The following is a 17307-nucleotide window of genomic DNA, read 5'->3' as shown; positions in this document are numbered from 1 at the left end:
TTAATTCTTTTTAGGAAGCGTATTTTTGAATCTTAAAAAAAAATCCTCTAGTGCTTTATTCCGTGTAAGCAGCATTTGCTCACGTTGGGAACCAAGACCACCTGTCTGACTGGCCTTGCACACCTATACGCTGCCCTTCTATCTGTGTGACCTGACGCCAGATGACACCAGGTGCCTCTTAGTCTTCACGTTCTGGGGACTCCGATCTGGACTAATGACCAAGAAGGAAAATGCCAGAAAGCTGTTGCAGACAATGACCTCTCATTAGGACACAGGCAAAGCCACCTCACTGTTTTTTTTTTTAGAGAAACAAGGTGATTGGTTGCTAAGTGCCAAGAGTCTGCAAAGCCAGGTCTTGCCCAAGGATGGAGCACGGCTTGGAATGCCACACGCTTTTCAAGGGCGTAAGTTATCGCCACCGCTCTTCAAGGGACCCTGCTGTGCCTTCCTCTCTCAGACACCTCCCCAGTTCCTGCAGCACCTGGAGGGAAGAACGGATTGCTCACACCCCTGTCTCCCAGCTGTCCCACCGACATCAAGGGTTGCGATGGATTCCGTATGAGCAGTAAATAAACACTTGTCAGATGACCGACACGGCCATTTTCCTCCTTCCAGGCTTCCCTGCGACCTTCCCAGTTCTCTGTCTCCCAGCTCTGCCCGCAGGAAAATGCGCCCCGGCTGCCGGGAGCTCTTCACATCACAGGGCCGGCTCGATCGATCCACGAGCGGCCGGGGAGACATCACCAGCGCGCCTCTCTCGGAGGGCGGACGGGCATCGGGCGCTCCCCAAAGTGCCTGAGCGCCCACAGCCACACAACTTGTTGATTTTCCCCCATAAGCCAGTTCTCTTTGCCACTCAGGGGAGTGTTTCACGGCAACATCATCCGAGTTTGTGGAGAGGCTCAAGGCAAAGATCACTTAAGCGTGTCAGAGTGGGCCCCACAAGTGGCCCGCGGGGAGCCGTAGCACGAGCATTGCCACGGAGCGGTGGCCGAGCCGCAGACCCAATTACGCACCTGAGCCTCAGGTGTTCACTCTCCCACCTCCAAGGTAGCTGCAAAATCGATGGCTGTTACAAAGTGCCCGTTATTCAGAAAACTATTCGGGGCAGGGCACACGCATCTGTCATAGGTATTGCGGGGTGTGTGTCTGCGATGAGGGCTTTGAAACGACCCTCAGAAATACCTTCTCCGAGAAGCACTCAGGAGGAACCGTGTAAATCCGTTTATCTCGAAGCCAGATTTTAAGATCTGATTTTTACAAAGATCAGCTGTTTTCAGCACAGGCGGTGTCTTGATATGTTTTCTCAGAGTCGTGGGGACTGGGGTGTGGCCACCCTGCTCTGGCTTGAGACGGGCAGAACAGGCTCACGGCTGCCAGCTGTCCGCACGCGTCGCTTTGCGGCACGTTTCTCTCCAGGTTCCTGGGAGACGCTGACACACCTGCCTGCCAGCGCGGTGGCTGTGTGTCTCAGGCGTGGCCACCAGGCTGCAGACAGGGGACTGGGGTGCAGAGCCGAAGCGCACCCCACCCCGCTGTCTCCCTGCACAGCCCGTCACACATGCCCCTTCTCTGCTGCGCTTTGGATGAAATTTAAACCAAACGACTTCTGGCTCATTCTTAGGTAGTGAAAATCCACCTGTTCGTATCCAGTCCCAAAACAGGTCTGAGTTCACGTTTCACTTTTCTCCTCCTCTAACATGGGCCTGCTTTGGGCTGGGTCTCTCTGGGGGGCTGAGGGCAGGGAGGGCACCACCTCCCCCGGCATCGCCCCCGGTGCCTGCGGGTTGCAGGGTGGAGCAGAGGGACAGGGACGGGCCCAGGCCCTGCGTGGCCGGCTCTCGTGGTCAGACAAGGTCTCCTCAGGTCTGGCTGTCCCCACCTGCTAGCCCCACTCTGGGACAAGATGCAGTGACCTAATCCCGTTTGGTGGAGGAGGGAGCAGAAACGGGGCTGGGCGAGGAGGGCCCGTCCCACCTGACAAGGAACGGGCCTCGGGGAGGGATTCCTGCAGAGCTTTGAAAGGCTTCGTGCACTCCAGGGGCTCTGGGTACCACTGTGAGTGACGGGAAAATATTTCTTCTTCCCTCGAATTTATTTTTGATTACCCAGTTCAATGAGAGCGGAGGGTTCCTTCCCCAGGGTGGATCTGGAAATGGGCCTGCATGTGGCCCTGCTAGGCTGAGGTGTCACTTGGTGGTGGCCCTGGCTGCCCAGGGCCCTGTGGTCAGCTCAGGAAGGCAGAGCGCCAGGCAGAGGCTCCGCCCGACACACGTAGAGATGGCGCTGGCACTCGGGGCCTGGCGGGGTCAGGGGTTCGCACGTATCTGGTTTGCCAACAGCCTGAGCTCAGGACCGGCCATCTGGTCCCTGGGGGAGCCTGCGGCCAGGACACTCTGCAGTGACAGCAGTGGACAAGGGCCTTGATGTGGTGACAACGCTCTCTGGCCATTTGTCCATCCGCTCACCAGATGAAGGGGAGCCTGGATGGGACCCAGGTGCCACTGTGTGCTCCAGATGCCACACTCTGGGGACGGGGTCGTGGGGCCCAGCCGGGGCTGCCTGGTGTCGCTGTTCCGTGTCTGAAGCACAGCTGTCGGCCGGGCGCTGTCTGAGGGAGGGGCCTCCTGCCCCTGGAGAGGGACACCGCTGACCACCTGGCTCCTCAACCACAGCCAGGAAGGTGACGGCCGGGCCCCATGCGGGGACCCAGCCCACGTGGCCCCTCCCACAAACCTCTTTCCCAGGACGGGTGCCGAGGGAACCCGAGTTTGCAGTGGGTTCAGGGAGGCAGCAAGAGGGGGATGGGCTGGGGGCTCCCGGCCTTGTCCCTCCCCCGCCCTGCCCCCGAGCACAGCTGCAGCCACGTGGAGGAGGCCACGGACGCCCTTCCTGTGTGCGTGGTGTGTGTGTGGTGTGCGTGGTGTGCGCACACACGTGTGGAGTGACTCTCGCCGGTTCCCTTCCTCCCTCCTGCCGGGAGGGAACACGCCCGAGACCGTTCTCACGGCCGGCGGTCGGGAGCTCCGCCTGGCAGTTTCTGTCGCCCAGAGGCTCCTGCTCTGCAAACCCACGAGACTCCTGCAGGCTTTTCCTCCAGAACTCGCCTATTTTTAGGTTGCTGCACGGTTAGATGGTTTAGGGTTTTCTTTTCATTCTTAGTATTAAACAGTGGTCAATCTCTGTTATCTTTCACTAAAGCTATTTGCAAAATTTCAAAGGTTATTTAGACATTTGGGGAAAAGATGAAAACTTAACCTTTGTTCTCATTTTCAGAATCCCACAATTTTTTCCCTTTTTTGTCCTCCTTCCCCCCAAAAAATACTTGTCAGAGTGCTGTGTAATTTGGCCTCTGGACAAAAGCCTGTGCCCTCTTTGGTGATCAGCAAGCCGTGTCACCTGGGGGGCCTGGCCAGCCTGGAGCCCCTCCCGACCCCGGCAGGGCAGGCCCAAGGCGGCCCCTCATGTCACCGGCTACCAAAGCCTCAGCAAGGCTGGTTCCGCTGTCCCACGCCAGCCCCTGGTCGCTGTCGGAGGGCCTGTGCCCTACCCACCCGTGACGCATGTGGTCTGGTTCACAAAGCAGGGACGGTGGCATTTTAGACAGTGCCGCATGGCACAGATGGAGTCTAGGGAGCAGGCTGACGTCACTGGAGGAAGGTTCCATCTGCCCGGAGCCCTGGGCCCCCGGGAACGTGCGTGAGCAGCCCTGGGCGCCCACACACCTTGGCACAGCACCCCCACCCTGAGCCCACCAGGGCTGTGGGCCGTGGGCAGTGTCCCAGCCATTTGCTGGGAGAGGTCACGTGGCCCTGAGGGTGTCACAGGTGGACAGCAGCCAAGCTGGGGGCCTCTCCTCTGGGCACCATCCTCAGCGTCTTTCCCCAGGGGCTGTGTGAGTCCGGGGCGGGGGCGGGGCACGATCGAGCACCTTTGCACACAGGCCCGGAGCGCACGGCTGGAGGCTGGGCCTGGAAGTCCAGGGTCGGGCGGGGGCTGTGTCAGCGAGGGGCCCAGCCCTCCGATTCCCTGCACATCCACCGCGGCTGCCCTCCCTTTGGGATGAGAGCTTTGTCACTAGACCTCCATCCAGAGGACGTGACAATGCCACCTTCCTGCAGAATGCACAATGTTTGCCAGCCTCTGAATTTTCAAGGCTGCTTTTTGTCTTTGATTGCTTAGCTTTCCAAACTGCTGTGACAATGGAATGTTAATGGCAATTGCTTTGGTCCAACAGACAGAAGTAAGGGGCTCTGCCGCCGCGCGCCCTGCCCCCCTGCCCTGGTGCTGCACACGGAGAGGAAGAGCCGGGCTGGAGACGCGGAGGACAAGGTCAGTCTCTGGACCGTGTGTGTCTCCAAGACGCAAAACCCCAGGTTTGGAGGGTCAGGCCTGGGCACCCCCACGCTGCCTCCCACACGGCCTGGGCGTGGCGGCTGGTGCTGGTGAAGCCTGGGGGCCCGGGAAGGCCTCAGAGAGCACTGAGCAGCCCAGCCCAGTTCTGCCCATCAGAGGCCGGAGCCCACTGGGCCACTCCACCAGGAGTGACTCTGGCTCCTCACGGACCGTGTCTGTTCTCAGAGGGGACAGAGGACACACAGGTGGCCGGGCTGCAGGCAGACAGACGCCACTTAGGCGGGGGTAAACAGAGCCCAGCACACGCTTGTTTTTTCCCAAAACTTCTAATTTTAGGCCATTCTCTTTGCCTGTTTGCCAAATGTCGTCTTAAAGACGGATCAGGACATTGCATTTGATGCATTTAATGTGTTTAACAGCACCGTCCTTCCTGTGATTGCCCCGAGGGAGTCAGTTTTATTGCTACATCTGAAGACCTCAGATCACACCGAGTCTGCTCCCGGCTGTCCCATACCACAGGGGCTCTGGTCGGACACACTCGGTCTCACGCTGCCTCGGTCAGGTGTCTCCCGGCCTCAGGCCCCGTGGCTTTCCCACCCCCCTGCTTTCTGAGCTGGCCCCTCCAGAGCATCTGCAGGACACGGTCGCCACGTGGCCACCTTCCCCTTTCCCATCCCAGTGCCCGCCACGAACCCTGGAAATTGATCACAAATGTTAGTGCAAAGCAAACTTCTGCTGCCTGACGTATGATTTTTCCATAGGAGATCAACATCCAGGACAGAATTACATATTAATTACCCAGACAGCCTTTCTAGTGCCCTAAATAGATACTTTCTCTATCACTGGGCTCTGCGAGTCTAATTCACTTTTACTACTTTAGCAGGAACAGGAGTTTTATACCATGATTAGCCATTTTTATCACCAACTGGAAATCATAACCGCGGGCACCTCACGGAGACGACCTTGGCAATTATCGGTAGAGGATCCCGACGCTGCCAGATTTAAACGTGGGTCCCCCCGCAAGTTATACCCTGCTGTATTTGTGGGAGTAATTAGCTGAGATTATCTACTGCCCAGAGACTGCTTGTTGAGTTTCTGTTGTTCAATTAACTTCATAATGGAAACCCCTCTAATTTCTCTAATTGGATTGGTAATATAAACTCTGGTCTTAACATATATATTTTCCAAGGCAAGTGTTTCTGGTGCTCCCTGTTATGCTAATTGTTTATCCTGACTTTATTTTCTCATAGGGAACAAAGATATTTCCTACTACCAGAAAACCTAAAACACTTTTTTCCTTAGACTTACAAACTTAAGGATAACAACGTAAGTTACAGATCATGTATTAAACGGAATTATCTGTCCAGATGAGTGCAGTGCCTGGGCAGGCCCCGGGGAAACGCCGGGACCGGGCATGAAGGCGGCGCCTGTCTTCTGGTCGACACTGTGCGTGTTCACGGCGCCCTGCCCGGACCACCTGCACGCCAGAGGCCGAGCAGGAACTTTTCTGGGGACTTCTCGTGCTTCCTGCTTGGCGGGGGCTCCGGCCGAGGCCACGTGCTCTTGATGGCGCGGTTGGCAAGAGGCAGCTTCACTCTTATCGCTAGTTTGCCAAAGGGCCTGACGGGCACATGTGCTTCTTTGGACTTACCTCACCTTGGCTCGTGCAGATACTTGGGGTCCTTTTCACTTTTTGTTTGAATTTTATGCTGCTGTGCTTCCGTAACTTAGCACATTCCTCACTACGGTGTTTGGAAGGTGGCTGAGACGGCGAACATGAGCCCTGGTCCCAGTGGAGCCCTTGGGGCCCACGGACGGGTGTGTGGGGCTGTGGTGCAGTCCCCGCCCCCCGTGTGGGGTGCGCCCAGCAGGGCTTTGGAAGTTCAACTTCACTGAGTTTTGGTCGGTCAGATGGTTGGTGACCTACACTGTCGCATAAAGTACTGACATTCATGACGGTAAAAGCTGAGATTCCGGAATTTTAGGATGACATTCACATTTTTTAATGAATCTAGAGTTTTAATTGCACCTGCCATTCTCAGCTCAGGAGCAGGTTTTTGCTTTGAATAATGCACTGCTGTCTTTTCATCTCACCTGGTTTGCCAAGACAGAGAGAGCACAGTCTTTATCACAGCATTTTAAGTTTGAGATTAAAACCATGGAAACAGCTGGGAGAAGAAAAAAGAAAGACGTTTCTGACCACTAGCGTTTGCTGTACTTGCTGTGAGTTCATCTCCAAAATTTTGATGATACTTTCTTATTTCTGTTAAAATTCCTCAGTGTGACGCTGCAGTTCCGCCGTGGGTGCGTTTGCCCAGTGCTGAGCAGAGATCCCAGGCCTGCCCAGCCTCGGTGCAGCTGCACAAGCTCACCTGGCTCTCGGGTCTCTGGTTCTGTCGGCCTTGGGGTTGGCCGTATTTTCCACCCTCGAACTGCGTTGACTCCTCTCCAGATTCCCCTCCACAGTGAGCACTGATCAAGTGCCTCAACCACAGATTTTTTTTCTTCTTAATTTTAGGTAATAAATCTTTATTTTATTCCAGGTGATGTCATGTTCAAACATTCTTTGTTTTCTGAGAGGGAGGCAGAGTGATGCTTTTCACACCTGACGAGCATCAGGGTCACCTGACACAGCAAAGCTGCCCCCGGAGCCCCTGTCCCCAGCTGGCTGCCCTGGGGAGGTGCCAGCCGCTGGGAGCAGCCAGACGCCGCCGAGGGGCAGGGTCGTCATTTGCGAATCTGGGCTTGTCACTGCTCCTACCCTGGCAGCCCCAGACGTGCCAGCCCCGCTGCGAGGCTCCCTGGCACTGAACGTGGTTTCTCGTGGCACAGTCACTGCTGCCGCGGCGCCGGCTCGTTGCCGGAGACAGATCCAGCAGTTCCGCCCCCAAAACTGTGGGCGTCAGATGCCCCCTCTCGGCTGCCTGTGTCTCTGTCCCTGGAAAAGCAGGTGGCGCAGACAGCTTGGGACAACGAGGGGGTGCCTTTGTCCAAGTTATTCCACAGTCTGCTGTGCCCTAACTCTGTATTCTCGACGTAACCGCCCCGCCCGATGGCTTTGCTGTCCCGAGAAGGTCATTATCGGGGGCTGCCGCGGGCAGGTCTGTCTGCAGGAGGCTTTTGTTGTCCTTCCCTTGGTTGCCTGTAATCGAAGACGAGCGTTTAAAACTAAAGACGGCTCTCTCCTTCTCTTGCTGCTGAAAGGAGCCCCCGCCGATGCCCGGGAGAGGAGAGGACAGCGCGGCCAGAGGCAGCAGGCCCGTGGCCTCCACGCCCGTGCCCGGATCCCCCTGGTAAGACGCCGCAAAGCCCCAGAGCGAGGACAAATGGCAGTGTCTTGTCCCAGCATTTGCCAGTGTCACCAAAGAGAAAATGCATGCTCCTTAGGTACATTGTGCTTTAGAAAATGAATTTGCAACTCATGGCAGGTATAATTCTACACTATTGTCACATTCTGCAGAAAGAAAGATAGCATCCGCGTGATAAGTCACCCAGCCCTGATGTGTGTGTGAGGCCGCGTAGACGGCCGGGCTGCTGTGCAGCCGGTGAAAGGCAGCGTCTGAGAAAACGCTTCCCCCAGTCGGAGAAGAGTCGTCACTGAATGTTAATTACAGGCGTGCCCGGCCCCGCCGCCCTGTGAGGGCTCCGCTCCGAGAGCGCCGCACTCCAGACACCCTCCACGCGGGAGCCACCGTCTTTGGTTTTTAAAAATGCCCTTTTATAATGGAGTCATTTGGAAGCAGAATAAAAAGGTTATTATAGTAAAAATTAGTTTTAAAACCTGAAGATTAGAGTGCAGCATACAACTGGGAGGAACAGCTCATTTAAAGAATAGAAATAGCAGCCGCTTGCATCAGTTTAATGTGCGTGACATTAAAGGCAGGAGAAGTTGTCTGCTAACGACCCCGGGGCCCCGCGCAGCCAGCACAGGAAGTGACGGCCCCCCTGGCGGCTGGGCTGCCCTGCCCCAAGCTGTGCCCCGTCCCCTGTCCTTCACGGACAACTCTGCTCTCACCTGGAGGGAGGGATGGCCGGGCAGGGGTGGCCTCCAGCCTGCCGCCTTCGGCTGGGCACCTCTGCACCCTGGGGTCCTCGGGGCTGAGGCCTCCTATGGAGGAGACATTGTGCTGTTTCCAACAACCAGTTCTCTGGCTCCTGGGTGTCCAGCAAGTCAGTTCAATCCCGACCCTGCTGAGTTAGGTCAGACCCCGCAGGCTGAGCGCTCGGGGCCACCAGGCTGCCCCGACTTTAGACACCAGCTCAGGCGGGGTCCCCAGGCTGCCTGCAGTTCTGCCCGGTTGTCTACACATTTGGGGTCCTGTGACCTCTCCTCGTCACGACAGTTTGCTAGAATAAGTCACAGAACTCAGGAAAGCGCTTTACTTACTTGCAGGGTTATGATAAAGACTACAACTCGGGAATAGGCAGGCGGCAGAGATGGACTGGGCAAGGGACGGGTGGGGGTGCACACGGCCCACTGCACACGGGCCCTGGGGTGCGGTGGCCTGTGGCTCCTGGGCCACACGCCCGCTTGGTGCGAGACTGCTGGCCGCGTGGCCCCGTGTCAGGGCGGTGAGTGTGTGTGTATCTAAACATAGAAAAGGTGCACACGAGTAAGGCATTGTGATCTTGTGGGACCACTGTCTGGTATGCAGTCCGTGGGTGACCAGAACTGAATGTCGTACGGCCCGTGACTGTGCGTGTGTTTCGTCGTAGCACAGACTGTTGCAGAGCTTCTGTCACCCAATGCTCGGATGTGTTCCCAAGACAGGCACACGGCACAAATGACGTTTGGGGGCCTGGGGTAGATTTGGAAGACTGCGTGCACCTGTCACCCTGCTCCCAGGATGCTGCCCTGGGGGGACTGTGGGTATGTAGAAGACAGGACTTTGGACACAGAACCTCTCCCTGTGGACGCTGCAGGTGCTCTTCCTCCTTAAGGCTGAGTCACAGCGCAGTGCTGAATGACACCTGGCTGTCGCTCTACCTTCTCTGTGGGCTGTTCACCCGTGAACCAAACAGCAGGGCGGGGCCCTGGCCCAGCTGAGCCGCTCTGTTGGTTACCGCGTGGCTGCGACGTGGGGCACGCTGTCCCTGCGCAGTGCGTGCCGGGGTGTGGGAGGAGAATGGGGGCGCTTGGCCCACACGGGCGGGGGGACCCTGACCCCAGGACAGGACCGTGAGCAGGTCCTGCTGGTTCCTGATGGGGGACTGCTGAGGACGGAACGAAGCAGGGTGCGGAGTGGGCGTCGGGGAGGATGGCTGGGAGCAGAGCCGTGGGACCGAGGGGGGGTTGGTGAGGGCTCGGGCCTGGGAGCACAGAGGAAGAGCAGCCGGGGCCCCAGGACCTCTGACCTCCGGGTCTTCGTGCCGAGTGACGCCCGTACAGTGGAGTGCTGGCTCCGGGCCGTGTTATCTCCAGCTGGAAAATACCCTACGGAGTGGTCAGTCTGTAGAAACTGGTTTAAAAACGACAGGCGCAGGGGGTGGTGCTTCTCCTGCTCCCTGCTGGAGAGCTCGGCGTCCCTGTGGACGGCCCGGGCGGACGGCAGCATCCTGGGTTACTCCCGACTGTGCTCGGCCCCTTCTGCCGCTGTCGTTGCCGAGAGAGGTGGCCGGATGTGCGGCCCGTGGAAGTATCCAGGTGACGCTCAGCACTTGAGAGACGCAGAATCGATGCCCTGACCATGAGTAAAATCAGAGAGTCATCCAGGCGCTCTGGTCTGACTGCCTGTGCCGGGTTGGCCGTTGGAAACTGTTCCGGAGTCTGGAATTACTTCCACACCCAGCTCCGCCACTCAGAAACCATTCGGCTTCGTGCTGTGGTGGTTCCAAGGACAGCATGACCTGAGGTCCAGTGTTTTAAGAAGACAACGGGCTCCGGAGGCCGCACGTCCGCTCTCGTGCCAGTGAGGTCCTACCCCGCGCAGGGGAAGACCCAGCTCCTGCGACGAAATTGAAACCAACCTTTTCACATCTGCTCTGTTTTCAGGCATGCTGACGCTAGGACAGCATCGTTCTCATCTCTGTAGGAATCTCTCTCTCCTTCTTCTTCTTGTGATTTGGCTACTGACCCAAATGGTAGTTTTTTTTTATTTTTTTTTATTTTTATTTTTATTTTTATTTATTTATTTTTTTTTTTTTATTTTTTTGAGACAGAGTCTCACTCTGTTGCCCGGGCTAGAGTGAGTGCCATGGCTTCAGCCTAGCTCACAGCAACCTCAAACTCCTGGGCTCAAGCGATCCTCCTGCCTCAGCCTCCCGAGTAGCTGGGACTACAGGCATGCGCCACCATGCCCGGCTAATTTTTTGTATATATATATTTTAGTTGTTCATATAATTTCTTTCTATTTTTAGTAGAGACGGGGTCTCACTCTTGCTCAGGCTGGTCTCGAACTCCTGACCTCGAGCAATCCACCCGCCTCGGCCTCCCAGAGTGCTAGGATTACAGGCGTGAGCCACCGCGCCCGGCCCCAAATGGTAGTTTTGAGGGAATTCAGCCTCCGTCTTGTTGGGAGGTGATTAAAATGTTTTTCTTGGAGTCGTTGATGTCACTGGGGAAATTTCAAAGGTGATCGCTCCACAAAGTGTCCAATCCATGAGCTTCTGGCTCAAGCAATGATAAATATCAAGGCCAATGACTAGTTAGCATCTTAAAATTACTTAAATGACTATGGATTTACAAATAATTAGCTATTTTTATGAAATAAAAACACATTGGACATTGGTTTTAGCATCATGTCATTTTCTAAACGTTCTGGGTTGACGCAGTGCGCGTGTTGGTCAGTGTCCTGTCCCTGCTACAGCACAGGCCCCGGTTCCCTGTCGAGTGACTTGGGAAGGGATGCCAGTGCCTCGAGACAGAGGAGGACATGCGGCTCCTTCAGAGCGTTGACACCGTCAGGAGGTGCCACTTCCAGCAAAGCTGATTCAGGTTCTGTCGTAAGAAGCAGAAGCAGCTACAGCGGAAGCCGCACACGGCGCACGGCCGAGATGCACAGGTGCGATCCGACGACGCCGGTGACGGTGGGCAGCGGGAAGCCCACCGCTGGTTCTGCGTTTCTGCCTGGGAGAGGGAAGCGGCGGGCAGCGCTGTGCTGTGGTGGCCCGTTGTGCTGTAGCGTCCTGCGCATAGCTGGTCAGTGTCCCCGAGTCCCAGGGACGCTCCTGGGTGCTCCTGGTTGTGTGTGAGTAACTTGTCTTTGATTCTCACTGAGATATTTTAGTACCTGTGGAGGACGTCTTTTTATTAATTCATAGCTATTCATTGGGCATAACATTTAAAAATACATCCTCGGGATTTTCTCAATGCAGGTATTAAACATGTTTGACCTTCAAAGAATCAATATTACAACCATGTTCTGGGATGAAGCTGGTAGAACTTTTCTGGAATGGAAGGAAGGTTTCAGCAGGCAGAAGGCATGTGGATGGTGTTTGACAGGAAAGGTGGTTGGAAGTTGTGGCTATTAAGAGAGACGCCGGCCCGGCCACGCCGGCAGACGTCTGTCTCCTGTGCACCATTGTTCCCCAAACTTGTAGACGGCACATCACTCTTCTTTGAATACATAGCACTGAAGAGAAACCAAATGTCACTCTGTCCCCTCTGCACAATCAAGTCTTTTATTATGTCAGAGAAGGGACAGGGGAGGAGCTCCTGCTCGGGGAGGGGACGCTGTCGCTGCCGTAAATGTCAGCGAGGCTTAGCTGGCAGGTGCGGGAGGCGCGGGGAAGCTGCCGTCGGGATCCGCACTGCGAGGCGGGACGTGAGCTCCCGGAAGCCTCCGTCGTTCCCGGGCGGCAGGTGGGAGACGCCCTGGCAGCCGACAGGCCTCCTGAAGGTTCTGTGTCCGCTCTCTGCACGGCCGGACGGACAGTCGCCCAGGGCTCCGGGCTGCCCCTCAGTGGCCGCTGACCACCGCTGGCGTTTTGGTCCTGCCCATTGTTTGGCAACGAGAAAATAAGTTTGTGTGAGATAGTTAAAGACTGATGGATAAAATCTTTCCAGAATTATGCAAAGAGTGAGAGGTGAGGACTTCGGGAGCACAGACGTGTGAGCCCAGGCTTGCCCGGGCCCTTGGCAGCCAGGAGGGAGCACTCCCAGCCCAGCCGGCACCACCGCGCTCGCCATCTCCCCAGGACCTTCCCGTGCGTCTCTCACCCCAGAGGATGAAGGTGGAGTCTCCCTTCCCCTTCGGGAGCAGGAAATAAAAAGTGCCAAAGTGCCAAAGTGCCAAAGTGCCAGGCGGTTGTTTTCAGGAGGCTGAGGCCGTGCACCCGCCGGTCCCAGACGCCGGCTGTGCAGCGTCCAGCCTGGCTCCTCCAGGACCTTCTGTCCAGCAGGTCATGCTGTTGCGATGTCCCTGGCACAACCAGTGTCTGCAGAAAGGATGACACTGCCCACGTCCTGCAGCCGAGAGACGTTACGTGGTCACACAGCAGCACCCAGGCCCAGCGCCGGCCTCTGCCCGTCCATTCCGAGAGGCCTCAGCCCTGGCGGGCGGGATGAGCAGACAGGACACGCCTGGGACGGGGCCTGGCCCGCAGGGCACCCTGTGTGTCTGGGGTGGGTGGGGCTCGGGTTCCCTCCCCAGTGAGCCCAGAGTGACGCTCTGAGAGGGGCAGGAATGTCGCCCACACCTCGGAGCTCACACTGCGGGGTTTGCCGTCTGAAGGGCGGTTGGATTACAAGACTCCTTTTGCACAGCCAAGCGACGACCCCAGTTTTCCCTGTGTCAAATCCGGGTCTTCACCTCTTACGGCTGCCACGTGTGGACCTGCTGCGCCAGACCTAAGTGGCTCTGATGCTCTAATGGCATCCTCTGGGACAGGGGACAGTTACGGGGAAGAGAGCGTGTGGCAGCTGTCCAGAAGCGACACAGTGTGATGAAAGAAGGGGAGCGTGTACACAGTAGCTAGGGCGGGCATAAACGGCACATGGAATTAATTCTGCGTGTTACGGCTGGCTCCACGCAGCTGACCCAGCCACGGCGAGTGGATGGGCAGGTCTCTCCTGGGAGCCACGTTTGTTTACCTGCCGCCAGCTCTCGGTCCAGCTGCGCAGGCCTCCCGGGGGGGGGGACAGGCCTTTGTACTGGATATCGACGTGAGCCAGGTAATTGCGTGGCTCTGCCCTCTCCTGGGCAATGATCCCCTATTGAGTCCTGATTAGCTCCACTCCTCCTGGCGTTAGGAGTTGGGTGGTGGCAACTATTTCCTGCACTCCGGGGCATGTGGGCGCTGGCTGTCCCTGCACTGGGACGTGCTGGGGCGTCTCTGAACCCCGGCACTGGGAAGTTGGGGAGTCAGCGCGGCTCCTGCCCCCCTGGGTTTACAGCAAAGACCGATGGATCTGGGGAGAATTTGTCCAAATACATACGGAGTCCCAAACGTAAAGCCTCTTTCTGAGGTTCATAGCAGAGCTCGGAGGCCAGCGGGGAAAATACGTCAGGATCTCACAGAGAAAATGAACTGGGTTTGCCACGTGAAGAACCGGCTGGGGCCTTCCACCGGGAGTCCCCCGGGAGAGGTGCGGGCCCACACCGGGCACCAGGTGCCCCAGCAGAGAGACGCGGAGCCAGGCCCCCTGGGTTGCTCTGGTCTTTGGGGAACAAGGGTTCCCTGTGGAAACCAGGATGCCTGGAGGAATTGAGGTGGGTCTGAGGGCTCCTGCCCGAGGTCAGCCTGGCCCGGGCCGCCCTGCCCTTTCCTCCCGCCACGAGAGGACGTCACCTGCCCAGCTCCTGGGGCTCCCTGTCCGCCGGCTGTGGCTGAATTGCACATGCCTGGTTCTGTTTCAGATCAGCAGGTCTTGAGCTGGGCGCTTCCTGGTGAGCGCTGGGCATCGCCGCCTCCGTCCCACAGTGGTGGGGCCACCGCGCCGTGGGGCGGCTCTTGTTTCGGAAAACCCAGAGTGCAGGTGTTTTAACAAGAGGGAGGTTCGGGGGCGGCGTTTCTCCCAATAACCAACACCACACGCCGTCTGGTCTGTTGGGAAGTGTCCTGGGACCCCTGGGTCCTTCCTCCCACGTGGGATTTGCCTTGAATGGGGCTCCCAGAAGCAGGGCCTGCTGCGTCCCCCAAGTCCGGCTGTCAGAGCAGGTGTGGCCCCGATCCCGGGCAGCCAGAGCTCAGGATGGGGGCGGGCGCCCGGCCTGGTACGGTCAGTCTGTGGGGTGGGGGTCACCAACAGTGGCCATGACTGGGGTCCTGGCACCAGATCAGAAAACAAGGAGGAAAGAAGAACAGAAGCTAGAATTGGGGTGGGAGGGCCCTGTCCCCCGGCCTTCACTGAGGACGCTGAGGCACACAGTGGCGAATCCCCTCCCTGACACAGTCCAGCGATGTCAGCGAAGCCCACCCTGGAAGGCAGCCCCGACCCCCAGCTGAGTGGCCCTCCCTGCAGTGACTCCTGGGAGGACACAGGTCCCCAGCTCCGGGGGAGGCGGTGTGGGGTGCGGTGCCTGGACCTCCCGCCAGGTCCACCTGCCGTTACTGGGCCTCAGTAAGGTCCTTGTTCTCCGCAAGGTCAGGGCTCCTGGGAGACCTCAGGGGTCCACACACAGCTTTGAAATCACAAGTGAATCGGGGGACGCAGAGAGCCAGGGATGCTCCTGGAATCTAGGGCTGTGATGGGCTGTGGGGACCCAGGCAGTGCCCGGCGTGCCCCCGTGGGCTGGGGGCCCCCTCGGAGGGAGATCAGCCCCAGAGGTGCGTGTGGCTGCACACGTGGGCTGTTCCCGCCCGTTCCCTGGGCATCTGAGAAGTCCCAGGACAGTCACAGAGCTAGCAGGACCCTCCGAGGTCACGGTGGGAAGTGGAGGCCCAGGGAGGGGAGGGGTCCCGCCCAGGGGAACCTTCTGGGAAGTTGAGACCAGGAAGGGGCCGGTGCCGCCTGGGGCTGGTTCTTGCAGCATTCTGAGGCCAGTTAGGGCGTAAAGCCCAGGTCCCAGCCCAGCCTGGCCGGCCTCGCCGAGCTGCGTTCACTGGGACAACGCTGGGGCCAGAGCCCAGGTTCCTGGGCATCTCCCACCCCCGCAGACTCACTGTGCCTGCCCCAAGGATGGGAATCCCCTTCTCTCTCTCTCTCTTGTTTTCCTGTGCCTCATGTTTTTCTTTTTACTCTTTCCTGATAACCTTCCACAGATGAAGGGTTTTAAAACTGCAAATTATTTCTTTGAGGAATTGTAAATTACTCAAAGTACAAAACTTAATTCTTTGCTCTCCTAGACATGAGACTGGTGACAGCAGCCGGTGTGACACTTGCGCTGCTGGAGAGCAGTGAGCCGTGTGCTCCTCGCGGCCACGCAGGGCTCCGGCTGGGGGTTGGGGAGCCCTCTGCACACGACTCTGCCCTGGATCCCGGAGCACTCGGATCCGCTGGGAATTTCCCTGAGGCAGAGACGGCTCCCGTGCTGGGAAGAGCTCTGACCCCGTGTGACCTTGTTAAGGGGACCGCTGGTGTCCTTAGTGGCCGCAGGGCAGTCGTGAGGGTGTCCACTGCTAATCACATGCGATAGCACGTGACAAAGGCCTGTGAAGCAGACTAAGAGCACGCTTCCTCTTTATCATTCACACTCACATAAATGGGCTTTGCGAACGTATGGGTGTCAGCCTGAAGGGCTTAGCGATAGGCTCCTGCTGACGACTGTCTAGCGCAGTGTCTGTGCGAGCCACTGAGACGAGTCTCTGCGCAAACAGGTGCGTGGTCTGGACCGGAGACGACCGGGTTTTCTTCTTCAACCCGACCATGCAGCTGTCCGTCTGGGAGAAGCCCACGGACCTGAGGAACCGCGGGGACCTCAACAGGATCATCGAAGACCCTCCCCACAAGCGCAAGCTGGAGGCCGCAGCAGGTAACTGGGACCTGGGCTGTTCGCACCCACTTTGCAGAGTTTACACTGCGTATTCCTCATGAATGTGAAACGAAAGCGTGTTGCTCTTGGTTGTGCTGAAAATTGATCATTAGGAATCATGTGCACGACGGCAGAATGTACTAATTAAGTTTTTGAGGCATTTTCTGCAGTGGCACTTGGTTCCCCCCGAGCGGTGAGGTCTGTCCCTCTGCCCCGTCAGGGGGTCAGTGCAGGGGGCGCCGTGCACGCGCCACCCCTGAAGGTCCTGCCCAGCGTCACCGTCATCCAGCTTCTCACCCCTCTCCACTCGGGACCGCCTGTGCGCAGTGGGAGTGCATTTCCTTCTGCCGTCCGCCCTCCCTTCAGACCTTGGGGCCAAATCGCTGCGCTGCTGTGTTTGGATGGATGCCTCGATTCAATAAAACCCCGCGCTCGGGAGAGGAAAGGACCCTTCTCGGCGGGAGAGGAATGGGGCTCTTGGCAGGGGCAGTTGTTTCTGATGATGCTCTTGTAAATCTTGCTTCACCAGGAGTCAAAGAAGAACTTTTAGCATTTTCAGAAAGGGTCCTTTCCGATTAGATCTGATACATATTTTATTAGCTGCAGAGCTGGGAAAGCCCCACTCCCTGAGTGCGGGGTTTGGGTGGTATGGGCTCTGCGGGGGGCGTCTGGGAGCGGGAGCCCCCCCCACCCGGGGTGCAGAGACGCTCGTGTGCAGGGCCAGGCAGGTGGACGCGGGACCTTGAGCCCTTGGAAAAGCTCTTTGTTTCGTTTTTGTGGGGTATTTTAGTGGGTCTGTAATGGCATTTTTGATTCCACATCATGTAGGGCTAACGCTAGATGATACCAGCCTACACTTCTTGTCAAATCCAAAGTCATTTGACCGGAACGTTAGAAGACAGTATTATGGAAGTTTTCTTAGTGTTTTTGACGGTGCTAAGAGACGTGGAAATGGTTGCTCTTGCACAGCCCGTACGAGTCCTTTAAGATTGAGGCAAGTTCAGTATGTTTATTTCACTTAAGATAATGACAACATTCTCCAGAGAGCTTGAGGCAACTGATGTGGGGAAAGAAAGAAATGTCCGCGGTGCAAGTTTAA

The 17307-nt window shown here is 57.3% G+C and overlaps 1 protein-coding gene across 1 annotated transcript in view; it reads left to right on the top strand.

The window, feature by feature from the left end:
• TCERG1L (transcription elongation regulator 1 like) overlaps window positions 1–17307 on the top strand; it is a 127583-nt gene that overhangs the window by 76512 nt on the left and 33764 nt on the right. The window contains 3 exon segments of the mRNA XM_069460561.1: window positions 4249–4332; window positions 7561–7649; window positions 16054–16208. Of these exon segments, the coding sequence (XP_069316662.1) occupies window positions 4249–4332; window positions 7561–7649; window positions 16054–16208 (328 nt within the window).

This window comes from Eulemur rufifrons, chromosome 28 (genome assembly GCF_041146395.1).
Source record: "Eulemur rufifrons isolate Redbay chromosome 28, OSU_ERuf_1, whole genome shotgun sequence".
NCBI lineage: Eukaryota > Metazoa > Chordata > Mammalia > Primates > Lemuridae > Eulemur > Eulemur rufifrons.
This window is presented reverse-complemented; position numbering and strand designations above follow the sequence as displayed.